The 15997-nt window shown below is 43.3% G+C and overlaps 2 protein-coding genes across 9 annotated transcripts; one reads left to right on the forward strand and one right to left on the reverse strand.

Annotated features, from left to right (window-relative positions):
- The first annotated feature begins 260 nt into the window (after positions 1–260).
- On the forward strand, positions 261–9000 carry LOC122407377 (extensin-like). 8 transcript variants are annotated; one of them, XM_043413552.1, is made up of 15 exons: positions 261–554; positions 2027–2204; positions 2319–2376; positions 2474–2544; positions 3067–3243; positions 3448–3567; positions 3711–3809; positions 3910–4014; positions 4122–4922; positions 5044–5145; positions 5450–5557; positions 5639–5746; positions 5929–6039; positions 8350–8609; positions 8692–9000. In XM_043413552.1, exons 2-15 carry the CDS (start codon positions 2096–2098, stop codon positions 8773–8775), a joined length of 2313 nt encoding a protein of 770 aa, XP_043269487.1. In that variant the 5' UTR covers positions 261–554; positions 2027–2095; the 3' UTR covers positions 8776–9000. The 8 variants fall into 8 exon arrangements, with proteins under 8 accessions (XP_043269487.1, XP_043269480.1, XP_043269482.1 ...); XM_043413545.1 differs by having other exon boundaries at positions 2049–2204; XM_043413546.1 differs by having other exon boundaries at positions 265–554; positions 2049–2204; positions 5642–5746.
- LOC122407380 (N-acetylglucosamine-6-phosphate deacetylase) lies at positions 8901–11248 on the reverse strand. The gene is made up of 7 exons (XM_043413558.1): positions 10512–11248; positions 10159–10433; positions 9946–10075; positions 9756–9844; positions 9538–9682; positions 9283–9459; positions 8901–9209 (listed from the first exon to the last, which is right to left on the reverse strand). Exons 1-7 carry the CDS (start codon positions 10729–10731, stop codon positions 9040–9042), a joined length of 1206 nt encoding a protein of 401 aa, XP_043269493.1. The 5' UTR covers positions 10732–11248; the 3' UTR covers positions 8901–9039.
- Between the last annotated feature and the right edge of the window lie 4749 nt (positions 11249–15997).

Here is a 15997-nt window from a genome sequence, read left to right on the forward strand (position 1 = left end):
GCGCCTAAAATAGACGTAATCCGGCCGCGATTCTAAACAAGAAGAGGAATTGTCAGGGATTATCGCGCGGGCGCGCGGGAACCTTGCACAACACTTATTTTCATATTTTTTTCTTCTCATTTATTCTATATAGGAAGTATAAAAGAATCGCGCCTGCGTCGAGTCGGAACGTGCCGGAAGGCGTCGCGAGCAGGTCGTCGCGCAGCAGAGGATGAGGGGCGAGCCGGGTGAGAGGCAGGAGCGAACCACCCAGGCCGCAGGATTGAAGATCGAGCGCTCGCTGGTACACGCGATTCACCAGTCGATCCTTCCGTTCATTCGTTGTATTCGCGCGGGCGCGCGCGACGGGACCGAACCAACCGCCGCAATATATCAATTAAATTTTTCGAGCCTTTACAACTTTATAGTCACTGACTTATTGGCACTCATTTGCCTTTTATACCTACCGTTCTCACAGAGTTTATTCCAAAATACACACTTTTTTCTCTTTTTCTACGTCGTCGCGTCATCTCATCAGTTTCTTACTCCTCTGCTACCTCGCAAACGCCGTAGCCGTAAGTAATGCAACGCGCAATTGCCATTTCTCTCTTTTTTTTTGTTTTTCCACTTTCGATCGATCTGCAACGCATACGCGCGAGCGTACAAACACGCTCACGATTTTTCTTTTTCAAAAGCATCGTTCGATCTTCTAGTTTAATATAATTTGTTTTACGTGGAAAAAATAAAAATGCAGTAGCTTTTTTCTTGAGGGCCGATGATTGTCGAAAGAAAAATTTGAGAGAGAGAGAGAGAGAGAGAGAGAGCAGCGTGTGAACGCGTTATTATTTTCAATTGACGATTACGATTCAGTCTCCCTTATTCTATTTCTCTCGCACGTACTCGCGGATTATTCGAAGCGCGCACTCTTGTTTCTACAGGATCTCGGATAATCGATATATATTCTCGAAATGTAATAATATAATAATCATATAGTATATTGCTCGGTACGCCGCGTTATTATTTACAGCGTAGTAGCGCATCATCGCGAGCGGAGCGTGTAGTTTAATCTTTGCCCACGCTTGTCCTTGTCCCCGCCGCCGTTATGGAATACGACGAGTCGAGCGTCATTCGGAAAGCCGTCTCGGGCCCGTTCGAGATCAATCTCGATGAATCTGGGTGCCCCACTTGTAATTATCCTCCTTTGCTTCTCATACTACTGCTCGTTCGAATGATATAATAAAATTGACGTAGTACGTATAGGTACTACGTCCTCGATCGAGTATGCGAAAGACCAAAATTGTGCGTGCTTCCATCTTCCGCACCCACGCTCGAGCAACGCGTCGTATCCTTACCAAATTTGGTAGGGTCGTAGAAGAGATCTCGCGATATCGAGATTCCTTCTCATGCCGCCGCTTTGAAAAAACAAAACCTTCATTATTCATTGCTCATTCTCCCTCTCTTGCGATATATATTACGTATATGAACTCGCTCTTCGCTCCTCGAGCGATCGGAGGACATTGATGATAACGAGTAGAGCGAGAATGAGTCAGAGATCTCGGTAATAATAACGACGATGACATAGAGTCTTTGATCGTGGGCGCATCGCGCGACTCCGCGCATACTCATCTCCGATCGCCTTGACTCGATCTCGCAACCTCGACCTTCAAATACGCCTCTATGTATTACCGCTCCTGCGCTTATATATACTCGGGCTTGTCCAATATTTCCTCTCTTTCTGTTCTTCAGCTTTTCCTCCTTACTTACGCAAAAGAGTTATTAGACTTTTAACGCGATATATAGAAACGTCGCGCGGGAAACGGGCGATCGTGACCCCATTAAAGCGTGAACGAGAAATGGTGACTCGCTGGCGTTCGAGTCCAAGGCCCTCCAAATCGAATTCCGCCGTATACGAGCAATATCGTCGTCGCCGTTATCGTCGCCCTTTCTCTCTCTCTCTCTCTCTTCTCGTCTCATCGAACGTGGTAGACACGCTACGCGGTGCGCGCGAAGGACGTGAAAGTTGCAATAATTGAATCGCGAGGAGCAGGTTTTTAGTTTTGTGGAAGCAGGGCGCACAGCGACAAGGAAAAAAAGACCTACGACAAGGAGAATAATCATGGGCGGTATGAGCCAACGAGCGTGGACCCCGACCAAGAGAAGAGGTCCGATCGCCGCGGAATACAGCAGCCCAGGACCGGCGTGCGTCACCCTGCCGCCACTCATAGGTACGCGAAATTCGGAGACTCCGCGGCATCTATCCATCTATGCAATTTCACCCCTCACCTTCGCTCTCTTTGCATAATAATATTTATGATTTTTTTGTTTTTTCAACCCGCTAGGAAAAACCGTTCCGGATTCCAAACGAGAACGAGCTCCAGCGTTTTCTTTCGGGAGCAGGTAATCGATCCGTTTTAATGCTGACAAAATCCAAACAAGCCAACACCGATTTATTTTTTCTTTTCCCCTATTATTTTTATTTTCCTTTCTACTTCAGACATTCCAACAAGAACGAGAGCCCGGGTCCGGGACCGGGCCAATACAACGTTTCGGGGCTGTGCGCGAAAGGTAATTCTTAAACGATAATAATGAAAGAGAAGCTGGAGGCTGATGATTCGTTCGCGTGCATTATTGAGATAACGGGGGGGTTGTAAGGCGATTTAATCGTTGGTCGCTAGGTGCGCGCATCTTCGTATCGACCAAACTCGAGCGCGGAATTCCTCGAGACTCGAATCTCTTTCTCCTTTTCTACTCGCTTACTTCAAGTTTTTATATACGTTGAATTTGCTCTCTCTCTCTCTCTCTCTCTCTTTCCACCTTTAGTCACGTCGTCTCCGTCCCTTTTGGTCTTCAAAAATAAGTTATATGAATATCTTTTGGAGAAAGAAAGTGACAATATTCTTATTATTTAGTGGCCTTTGATAATATTCTTAATTTCTGAGTCTAAATTGTAGTTTTATATACCTAATTGTAGTATAAGATGTACAAATTCAGTATTTCTTGCCCGATGGTTATCCAGGACATTATTAAATAATCAATCTCTCTCTCTCTCTCTCTCTCTCTCTCTCTCTCTCTCTCATATGCACGCAGGAAAGGACAGAGCTCTCGCTCTCTCGCTTCACGGCCGTACAAAACCAGGAAAATCGGAATTAACCCCGGCACCGGGCGACTACGATCCCCAAAAAGCTGAGAAAATAATCCAGGACAGTTCACCGAAGTATTCTTTCGGCATAAAACCTCATGCCGAGAAACAAAGCACAACTCCGGGTAAGAAATCGATATCGACCCGTGCGCCGTCGCACCATATCCTCGCTTTCGCCTTATTTTTCTTCTTTCCTATATACCTGTATAATTAGCGCGATAACACGAAAAGATCGCCTTCCACGAAACGCCGTCGTTGCGAATAACGATTTATAGAATAGAAAAAATAACTTTGATCATTGTACCCTCGATCATATAACCCGCTTGAAGGAGCGCGCGCGCAAAGATATTGTGCGGAGACTGGATGCGGACCTCGACGAAGAGCGCCATGCACAATCAGCGGCAGGACTGGGATGAGCGCGCTCATTAATTTCAAGTCTTCTTCCGCCGGTATTATTCGCATTAATATATAAACATTTGCACCCTCGAAACATCGGATAACGATAAAAGGGACACGATTTAATCGTTACCGTATCTCGCGTAAACGTACATACGTCACGATAACAAGACGCGTATGCGCATTATTATTTTAGCCCCTGGAAGTTATAGCCCCGAGAAGCTCGAGCTCGACGGAGCCCCGCGATACACTTTCGGGCGAAAAACAGTTCGCGACAGGATCGATCACACCCCCGGTAAGATAAATCTGCTTTCGCTTCTTATTTCTCTGCCGCCGACGCCGCCGTCGCCACCGCGTTATTCTCATTTTAGTCTTACTTTTGTGGGCAATGACAGCACCGGGCACCTACTCTCCCGAAAGAACGAATCAGCACAAAATGCCACGATATTCATTTGGTACGAGCTGGGCTCGTCTTGACCATAAATCGGAGGACACTCCCGGTAATCTGCTTTTACTCGTGCTGCATCGCGGTTACTAGCTCTCGGTGACGGGATTTTTTCCTATACCTATATAACGTTATTAATATTTTCAATTTTTGCACCTTCAGCACCCGGTACTTATTCTCCCGAGCGAGTCAATCTTCGCAAGGGTCCTGAATACAGTCTTTACGGGAGAGCTCCGGAGGCAAGAAGAGCCAACGATAATCCAGCTCCGGGTACGTACAGCCCTGAAAAAGCTAATAGCCTTAACCGCGGTCCGGAATACAGCTTTTACGGTAAAGCTCCGGATATGAGGCTCAACGATAATCCGGCACCGGGTACGTATAGCCCCGAAAAAACGAATCTCCATCGGGGCCCCGAATTCAGCCTATACGGTAAAGCTCCCGAAGTTAGACCGAACGATAATCCAGCTCCGGGGGCGTATAGCCCTGAAAAAACGAATCTCCATCGGGGCCCCGAATTCAGCCTGTATGGTAAAGCTACGGAAGTGAGACCGAACGATAATCCGGCTCCGGGGGCTTACAGCCCTGAAAAAACGAATCTTCATCGAGGTCCGGAATTCAGCATGTCCGGTAAGGGCTCGGAAGTGAGGCCAAACGATAATCCGGCTCCGGGGGCGTACAGCCCTGAAAAAACGAATCTTCATCGTGGTCCGGAATTCAGCATGCCCGGTAAAGCTCCGGAAGTGAAGCCAAACGATAATCCGGCTCCGGGGGCGTACAGCCCGGAAAAAACGAATCTCCATCGAGGTCCGGAATTCAGCCTGTATGGGAAAACATCGGGAGATAAACCGAACGAGAATCCTGGACCCGGAGCATACAGTCCGGAAAAGGCAAATTGTCGTCACGAGGGTCCGGCATATAGCCTCTATGGGAAAGCTCCGGATACGAGGATCAACGATAATCCAGGTGGGCAGCTTATATCCAGACAGTATAAGCGGGGAGGGTAAGCGCGAGTGAGTCGTGCCATACGCGCATCGCATGCTCGACGAATAACTAATATCGTATATATTATATGATGACTCGCTAGGACCGGGACGCTACTATCCCGAGAAAGTAGAAAATCTGGAGCATAAACCTTATTACAGCTTTGGTAGTAGAACTCGATTGGTAAAACCTAGCGATACTCCAGGTAACGCAATGCGGTCTTGTCTCACGACTTTATATTAATACATACGCGCGCACACCATATAGTGCATATTACTATACGCACTGGTAACACGAAATCCATCATCCTCGCTATATATCCTCTTGCTCGTAAATTCGTGTAAACCCCACCGCGCCTAATTCACCCACATTATTCGCCTGCCTCTTCGATTCCCCGCCTATTTTTGTATCGTCTACACTTATTGCATCGTGTAAACATGCACTCATTTTGTCCATAATCCGTATATCGCGGTTGACTCGTGCGCACGCGATATCATTCCGTTGTGCAGCACCAGGCGCATATTCTCCCGAGAGAACAAACATCACGACGATGAGCCAAGGACCGAGATACACTTTTGGAACGAGAACCGCTTTTCACAAACCAAACGAGACTCCAGGTAAGAGAAGCTGCTCTCGTTTTATTCTCGCGATATACTTATTGCCTGCGATCATGTTTACGATAATCGTGCATGTTCCAGCAGCACCGGGAGTTTATAGTCCGGAAAGAAGCAACGATTTTCTCAACAAAGGGCCCGCGTTTAGCCTCGGTGCGAAAGCAACCGAAGGAAAATTGAGCCCGAGTCCAGGTAAGGATCCGCTTTGATCTTGTATCTATTATATATAAGCTCGCGCGGCTCGCATCAATTCCGGATATCATACGGGATCCCTAACCTGCATTGAAGAGCTTCCGCTGCTGCTGCTGCTGCTGCTGCTGCGCCGATCTCAATTTTTCGTTATTATTTTTACGCATGACCCATTTGAATTCAAGGACCGGGAGTATACAGCCCGGAGAAAGCGTTAGCGATTTGGCAGAATGCAATGCGGTTCACCTTTGGCTCAAGGCTATCTTCCGAGCGGCGGGGCAACGACGATTTACCGGGTAAAAAGATGTATATATATATATATATAAGGGAACATGAGGCAAAGTGGACTTTCCAAAAATTGAAGATTGAATAATTTTTCAAAATTTTTTTTCAAACTCAGGACATGTTTTCTTTAACATTTTTCTTAGTATTAATGTGTCATTGAACAACAAATTGGAGATAACTAACCGAAAAACATAGACACTAAGAAATTAAATATTTAAGTATTTCTCCATATTTTGTGAATCTTTAAAGTTTAATTAACTATACCTGAGATGTTTGTTTCATTCATAAGAATTTTATACTAATCGCATTGATAACAAACATCATCATCGTCGCGATAACTGTGCATGAGGTGAGAGCCTCTTTTGGGTTCCATGTGAAAATAACACTGCGACAAAATAACCGGACAAACTAACATGCGCCAAAATAACACACGACGAAATACCGCACAGAGACAGAATAACGTATGACAAAATAATATACGACAAAATGACCTAATGATAACCGTACACACATCGAAAGCGTTTCAAGCCTATACCTAACGATTTCGCGCGGTATGTCCAGAACACTTTCGATGAGTATGCCCTGAACTTGTTTTTTTGAACGTTATAACTTTTTCATTATTTGTGTCATTTTTATCGCACATTATTTTGTCTCCATTTTATTTTGACGAATGTTATTTTTTGTCTTCGAGTTATTTTGACGTGACACCCATTTACTTTTTATTACTATATTGACATGATGTGCAGCGGATCCAGTTTTCTATCGACTTCAAATAGAGTACCTGCTCGCAAAAAAGTACCTGCCCGAAAAATCTGATAAATTAAATTTAGTGATCTTTGCAGCTTCTTTCTTTTCGCCAGCCAATTCGACCTGATATTCGTAATAATAAGCTTGGTTTGCGTACACGCACTCGCGTGTTAAAATATAACACCGATAATGTGGGCTGAGACGACGTTTTAACAGAGAACTTTTCACGAAATTAAAAATAAATTAAAAAATGGGGCAAAGTGGACAATATTAAAAATCTGCTCTACCGATGATTTCGTATTTTTCTCGAATTTGCGATGAAATTGAATAAAATCTGAAATTTCATTGAATTTCGTCATACATTCGAGAAAATTAGTCAGAAACGTCAGTAGAGCATTTTTTTTTCGAGGTGAAGTCCACTTTGCCCCATAATTTTTTTTTTTTACAGGATATGAAAAATAAGTGTGAAAAATCAATTTTTTAACACAGCAGTAGTTGACAGTACATATTGTAAACCAACACATCTAACTTAATTGCTTATGGTGTCCACTTTGCCCCATGTTCCCTTATATAGGGGAACGTGGGGCAAAGTGGCCACTCACGGGATTCCGATTTCTGGGGCACAGGATCAGTGAGAATTCTATGTTTTCTGACAAATTTATATCTATTTGAGGCAGAGGGTGAGAATCATTTTTTGCGAATTACTGATAATAATCGTCTATTTTACTTCGATTGACAAAAATCGTATTTATAACGGACTTCATATTCATCAACATCTGCACACAAGGAGTGCGCTCATTTTAGGCATATTTCGCAGCGAATCCAGTTTTCGGAGGAATACGAATAAAGTTGATCGCAGAAAATACAAGCAACGTCCGCCGTAGACAAGAATTTTTCTTTTATGATGATCTCTTTTTTCTTACTTAATTTTGCGCAATACGACGGACTCGTGATAATGGCGGTTTTCTCACGATTTGCCCCCGATAAGAACGGGCTTTTGCCACTGGTAATGGCAAAATTTATCCAAGTATTCCGACTAATTTTTTTTTCATCCCATCGAAGGAGGGTCCCTACTATGCCTCGTTTCTTTTCGGTTTATCGTAGCCTTCAATGTTCCATGCGGAAACAGTCAATTACAACGTCTATTTAACGAGAAGTGACAATTATCGATTTTCACCGCATTCGAGGGTGTGGCCACTTTGCCCCAAAATTTTTTTTTTTTTCAAAATTCGAGAAATAAGGAGGTGGAATTATTTTTTGGACATAAAAATAAGTAAATGACCATGTGCTAACCGACAAAATTCGTTAAATCCCTTAAGTGGGCCACTTTGCCCCATACTCCCCTATATCCTTTCATAGCAGTAATAATGTAAATAATATCTATAGTAATTCGCGCCGCCGTCGTAACGTCGTGGAAGTTGACCGATTCTTTATGTTTTTGTTTCTCGCGTGGTATACATTTTGTATTTTTATATTTTATACCCACCATCTGAAGCCCCCCCCCCCCCCCGTCCCGTCTCATGAAATAACATTAAATTTGTATATTGCGCGTGTATCTTGTCCTATGCCAACAGCGCCGAACGTTTATACGATTCCATCGGTTCTGTGCGGAACGAAAGAGGGAAACAAGAAGACAGCACCGGCGTATTCAATTTCGGGCAGGCAAAAAGTATTGACGGACGACAGAACGCTTGTACCTGGACCGGGAACCTACGAAGCCATTAGAACAGACATCCTCAGAGCGAAAAGCGCGTCTTACAGCATGAGCGCGAGATTCTCACTGCCCAACGATCACGCCAAGATTCCTGGCCCCGGAGCTCATTGTCCCGAAAAGGTATTTTTCTCATATTTTTTCTGTACGAGTCTCGTATACGCGGCTACGTAAGCAGGTACAAGCTTCGGTTGTACCGTTTAAGGTTCTCTTGGATATACCACCGGCTCACACTTTTGGAATCAGGCACTCTCCCTACATCTGCAATCTCCGAGATACCGTTTACTGATAGCCGATGCGTCGTGAGAGCGACCCTCAACGGATCCTCGTTATCTCATTTTTTCGACTCGTTCAATCCCATTATGCATAAACCGCTGTTGGTTGGTCGTCTAACGTCGATATAACCCCCCGAGATAGTTAACAAAATATGAGAATTTTATTTGCACGTTTTGAGAACGTAACAATATAATAATAATAATAATAATAATAATAAACATGTATGGATATTGAAAAATGTGTTTGAATATAGAAGCGCGTTGTCCAATGTCAAACGCTAGTAGACGCGTTCTCCGGCGATCCAAGTGGATAATACGTTCAAATCGTCATCGAGCATAACGAGATCGGCGTCTGCGCCAAAATCAAGAACTCCTTTGTGATCATCTATACCGAGAGCTCGTGCAGGATGACGAGTGGCGGCTTCGAGGGCTTCGACCACGGAGCATCCTGAATAATCAAAGCGATCGATAAATAAGCGAATAAAGTAGCCGTCGGTCGATTAATCGCCACCAGCACTTACCTGTGGCACGTTTGAACTGACGAACGCACGTCGCCATGTCGGCGGTGCTTCCGCACAGGGTATCGGTACCGGCGATGTAGGCCCGTCCCTTTTGCACCTCTATGTCCGATTGACCCAATCTGTACGTTCCGTCTTCGAGACCCAGGGCCGCGATCGCGTCCGTTACCAATACGAGGCCTGTCGATTACAATCGTTTCATTATTATTCCCGACCCCGTTGTGTGTTATCGCAATCCACCCTCACATCATAATATACCATCTGGATGAGTTCTGTGAGCGATTCGTAACGCGGCTGGATGTGTATGGACACCATCGGCTATAATTCCGTAATGAATTCTCGTTTCGCTTGGTACTTCATCCGAGGTTAATAGACCGACCAGGCCAGGATCTCTGTGATGAAACTAAAAATCGATCGAGAAATATTCGAGAGATGTGCATCGACGGATCAGAGACACGGCTTGATATTATACGCACCGGAAGCATGGCGTTGAAGAGATGCGTGATGAACGAAACTCCGCATTTGACAGCCTGTTCGCCCTCTTTTAAATTAGCCACGGAGTGTCCTGCAATTGAGCAATCGCCGCGGAGCGAAATGCGCGCGAGTTATTGCGAAATCACTTTGCGCAAAGTCAGTGAGATCGACCTATGCCGGCGGATATCATACCTAAGGAAACCTTGATGTTTTTTCTACGCAGAGCCTCAATGACCGAGCAAGAATTTGGGATTTCTGGTGCAAGAGTGACGTAACGTATGTTGTCCAAGCTTCCGTACACCTCCGTAACCGAATCTATCCCCTAGAGAAATACAAATTCAACGTACAGAACGTTATTTCATGCGATTATCGTATAAATATCCATTCGTCAAATAAGAAATATACTTTGTCCAGAGTTCTAATGGAGTTCTCCTGGTGAGCACCCTTCTTGCTCCGACTGATGAAGGGGCCTTCCGCGTGAACACCTAAAACAGCCGCGCCCTCCTTCCCTCCTTTTTGTTTTTTAATCTTCGGAAGGACTCTGCGATAAATTTCCAAGGGAGATGTCACCAACGTAGGACAGAAAGAAGTCACCCCGTGAGCCAGCAGACCTTTTGCCACTCTGTTCACACCTTCTTCAATATTTTCACGATTTTCCGAGAAGTCTATGCCGAATCCACCTGTCGGCAAACGCACAACGCCAGAATAATTCTGAAAGCTTTTTTATCTTTAGCGAGCAATTAGTTTCATCCTCTTACCGTTTATTTGAAGATCGATGAAACCCGGGGAGATTATCGCTCCCTGACAGTCGATCCGCGAGTCAGCCTCAACTTTTTCATCGAAAAATATTTTTTCCGGGTCGATAATTTTTCCATTGCGAACCCACAAATACTCATTTATGATTTCTCCGTTTTGCAAAATTCTACAATTATGAAATTGCACCAACGGTTTTTGATCGCTGTTACAAGACGCGAGCATTTTATCGAGAAACGACGCGATAGCAGCGGTTCGTTTTATATACCACAAAAAAATATTTTCACTGATCACTCGTTCGTTGTTCAACACTCTGATAAATGTTATTTCGTTCCGTCGTTAATTTCGCGACACGCACCGCCGCTATGAGCTTTCGTTCCCTCAACGAGACATATATATGAGTGAGAGCGCGTTTTGTGGCCTCTGCCTGCTTATCGCGACATTATCACAGAATTTCGAGAATTGCGTGAACCACAAGATTTACAGAACCGTGAACCGTATCCTGCTCGGCCCGCCCGAGCTGTCAGTAATTAGCGATTTAGTTGGCCTTGTAAGTTTCGTCGTCGACGTCGTCGTCCGCATCACGGCAATAACCGCACCTTTAACCCAGTCAGTAACGCGATAATGATTGACCTTCGATCGATGATCGAGGAGCGATTAATAAACGAGGAATCATCATCCATTCGTTCAATTCGTGGTCGTCGTATTCGTGGCTCGCGGCCACCGGCCGTCCGCGTCATGGCGCGGCGCGCGGCTGCTGGTCGCGTCCTAAAATGGCGGAAAAATCACTAGGGCTCAAAAGAACCTAGCCTAACGTCAGGGTCTAATTCCGGACGGTAAGCAGAGATGTCGCCACGGTCGTTTTTGTGTAACGCTCCGAGCGGGAATTATAGTAACTATTATTTCGAATGATTTAGTTTTGGATGGGTTCGATTGATAAGGAGTTGAAACTCGCCTTGCGAATTTCTCTTCAATAACTCAAGACAAAGATTTAAATGTTTGATGAATATATTGACGAAAATATGGATCTTGACTCTTCGGCTGACAACAATGTTCTCCTCCTAATTCTATTCCGTTCGACTTTTAGTCTCACAAATCTTTTGATTCTCACGCGCAGACTCCGTACGCTCCGCTCATACGCGGACCAATCACGTTGTTCTTCATTCTCCCACTCATTCGAATTCTGGGGTCTCGCGATCCACGCCTCGGTTTCACACGCTCGCTTCACAATGACACAATGCCCTTATTATTCTAGGTCCTTAGCATAAGAGTGACGAAGGATATGTCCTAGCCTAATGTTTATAAGATGAAAGTGGGTAAAAGTATCGTATTGGAATACTAGAACTATTTATATAAGAAATCAAAGAAAGCCTTATTTCGATACATTTCAACGTATGGAGATTATTATAATGTAAACTATAAGAATGAGTTAGTCAATACGTTCGTATTTCTTATCGACTAGCGGTTATTGTTTATGCTATACTTATATATTAGTCACCCAAGTCCGTCACGTTCCTCTCATTTGTTAATATTTCAATGATCAAATTATCAAATCCGTATGAAATGCTAAAGTACGAAATTCGCAAATTCGCGGTTCTTAGCGCAGAAATCAGCGCACTCTGGTGACGAATTACGCATTCGTCACATTTGGTAAGTCTGACCACGGTCTTGTATACAGGTCTTGCAACGAAGCCCAATTTCAATGGTGAGCGATTGTCACGTTAATGTCATAAGTTTTCTTTCGCGTCAACGCCGCTATATGTCGTTGCTATCGATGAGTGTGATGCGCAGTGTACATCGCGCATGCCAGTGCTCCACAAGGTTTCCACAAGCGTCTAGCAACTGTCGCGTACATTGCCGTTTTGGTTTTATTTAATCATTTTAATGTCGTTTTGTTGAGTAATAGGAATGAGTAAAAAAAATGTGCTATTTGATATTTTTGGAAAATTAATGTTGATGAAATTTTATTTATGCAACTATTAAATATTCTTACTGCTTCCTTCGTTTATTTTAACATTGATTATCTGAAAACCCTATGAATCCAACTCTAGTTTCCTTTCCTTGATTGTGAGTATTGAAAAAAATGTAGAAATCAAGATACTTTTGTTCTATTCCGAGAGAAAAGTCAAATATTATTTACTAAGCTTTTCTTGAGTTTAAATCATTGCAAAAAAAAATTACACGTACTGAGGATCGAACTCAAGACCTTCAAATAATAGAAAAGCTTTATACCAACCTAACCACAATATCTCTACAAAATATAAGTAGTCTTTTAATATTTAAGTAATTTTGCCACGCTTGAGGTCAAATATTAGACTTGCCGGTTTGTTCGGCTAGTCTATTATCTCATTTGTTTTATGATAATTACCTACATTCTTAAACATAAAAGACAAATCATAAATTTCCATTATAAAAAACTTGTGTCCTACTTGTATATAATAAACACAAGTCCACGTGTGAATAAAACAATACGAGCTAGGCGCATGCGTTACATAAGCACACTCCTCGATCGTCATGCCTCTCGCGGCCGTAAATTGAAAAGGAGAAGCGCAACCATTAAGCTGACATCCCCCACTACCGTTGTTGCAAGACCTGTATACAAGACCGTGAGTCTGACGAATGCGTAATTCGTCACCAGAGTGCGCTGATTTCTGCGCTATAGGAACCGCGAATTTGCGAATTTCGTACTTTAGCATTTTATACTGATTTGATAATTTGATCATTGAAATGTTAATAAATGAGAGGAACGTGACGGACTTGGGTGACTAATATATTATATGTATAGCATAAACAATAACCGCTAGTCGATAAGAAATATGAACGTATTGACCAACTCATTCTTATAGTTTACATTGTAATAATCTCCATACGTTGAAATGTATCGAAATAAGGCTTTCTTTGATTTCTTATATAAATAGTTTTGATATCTAAATACGATACTTTTACCCACTTTCATCTTTTATAAATATTAGGCTAGGACATATTCTTCGTCACTCTTATATGCTAAGGACCTAGAATAATTAATAAGGGCATTGTACTGTGGTTGCGAAGCGAGCGTGTGAAACCGAAGCGTGCATGGCGTGCATGGGTCGCGAGACCCCAGAATTGAATGAGTGGGAGGATGAAAACCCGCGTGATTGGTCCGCGTATGAGCGGATCGTACAGTCTGCGCTTGAAAATCAAAAGATTTGTGAGACTAAAAGTCGAACGGAATAGAATTGGAGAGAACATTGTTGTCAGCTGAAGAGTCAAGATCCATATTTTCGTCAATATATTCATCAATCATTTAAATCTTTGTCTTGGAGTTATTGGTGAGAAATTCGCAAGGCGAGTTTCAACTCCTTATCAATCGACCCACCCAAAACTTAAAAAAAAAAAAAAAAAAAAAAAAAAAAAAAGATTTAGCGTGGATTTAGCCAGATTTAGGGTGGGTTGTTCCAACTTCTAGGTAGGCCTATCTGACAGTTAAAGGTCTACAAAGCAGATAAGCTACCTAGAAGTTGGAACAACCCACCCTTAGCGGGTGACAGGAGACAGGGATTCTCACGTACGATTACCGACAAAAACGATCATCGCGTCTGCTTACCGTCCGAAACTAGCCGCTACGATCTTTGGCGGGGAGGATTTCACCCTCCTCGTCAAGGCTCCTCGCCAAAGCATGCTAGCTGTTTCTGTCGGAACCAGTCGGAACGAATGGTGGTATTTTGTTTGTATTATTTAATTTCAATGTTTTTCACGTTTTTCATTTGTTAAACTAAAATGCTCGGAGCACCACTTATGCACAGATCGCTGCGCTGTGTGAAACGATGTGGTGGGGGGTGGGATGGTGGTTCCGTAGAGTTGTTCCACGTTCCGCAGTGACCAGTGTGCAGTATATTTTATATTGTTCATATTTAGTACACAATGAGCGCAACATTCGTCAAGGTTTGATTTTCAAGTTTCAAAAAATTTGACTCCCAAGATGGTGCCTTGGCATTTCGGGAAGGGCAGGGGTTGGTTAGTAGAGTATACACATCGCTTTATTATTTTTTTATATTTATTATAGCTGGACAAATAACATGTGAGCGCTCTGCGCAGTTGCTGGCGTTGCTGGGTTTTGCTCAATTCGTGATCACTCATCGACCGTCGGTAACATAACTAAACGCGGTTACATACAATTATTCTCCCAATAATTCTACTATCCGTTCTTGATCGAAATAATTCCCGCATGATACATCACAGACATCGCGTGGTGTTCTTTCGTTACGTGGGTAAACTGTCCAGTCGTTGGTCCGTTCGGAAGCACCGTCTGTGATGTTTTTCTTTTGGAACAGAATTTTTTGTAATCCCCATTGCGACGTGCATTTGCGAGCGGCACAATAAGTATATACAATATTGAAAAAACAACGTTGTATGAATTTCGAATAATTCCGCAACTGACGAGTGTGCAACGTGTACTAATAATATGTATAACGAGTTTTGGCATTCACTATGTTGCTGCTATAATACCGTCAATAATTTCGTCAAATGATTTTTATTATTCATCCTGCTGAGAAAATGATCGATCGTTCGTTTTCGTTTTATAATCCATTATCCAATTATCGAAAATTTGGACGGCGGCTCTCATATGCCCGATCTTTTCTTCATCATTCGTGCAAGATAAGACTATGGTGGCCCTTTTCGCGAGGCCGCTGATGACGCGATATTTATAAGATACCTCGCGCCCTCGCAAAGACTCGATGCTTCGGAGAGCTTGTTCCTTGTCCCCAAAACCAAACGTATTAACGCCTTTTTCCAATTTTTTCGAGCCAACACCCTTCTTTTTATCGATCAAAGTTTTCTTCTTTATTTCCACCACCGATTCTTCCTTCTTTCCGCTGCTGCTGTAACTCATCATTCCCCTCTTCCTCCTCAATACATGCGAATGTATTTTTTTTCTCGATATTCTGCTTCTTTCGACGGCTCGTTCCGACGTGATCTTATATATAGCTTATTCGCTAACCACGATTCTCCGTATCCCACTTATATTCTCAATCGAACCTTTTAACCTCGCATTCTTTCGGACTCTACTTCGCATGAAAAGTAGGATACATCGAACGTCTCCTCTGCTGCTCGATCGATAGTCGCTCGCCGTTAGTCGTTGAACACGATGCGGATGCTGCTGCTGCTGCCGATGCTTCAACGTCTCTCGTACCGCTTGAAATTCGATCTTTCTTGTCAATTTATCCCCTTCTACATTGTCTTTTGTTAAATTTTACTCAATAATCAACATCGACTACTTTTTTTTTTGTGTACACTATGGCCGGGAACTGCGATTTTCGATCGATGCGTATGAATTAGCGGTGACGATAGGCTTTTGACAGCGGCGTGTGCGACCATATGGGGGCCAAGTCATCGACACGCGCGCGCTGCTGACATCACGTCATTCCTTCTATCTGTATATAATGGCGTTGTTGCCGCGGATATTACAAACAAATATGTACTACGTCTCGCGTACAAAAAAAAAAAAAAA

This window comes from Venturia canescens, chromosome 2 (assembly GCF_019457755.1).
Source record: "Venturia canescens isolate UGA chromosome 2, ASM1945775v1, whole genome shotgun sequence".
Lineage (NCBI taxonomy): Eukaryota > Metazoa > Arthropoda > Insecta > Hymenoptera > Ichneumonidae > Venturia > Venturia canescens.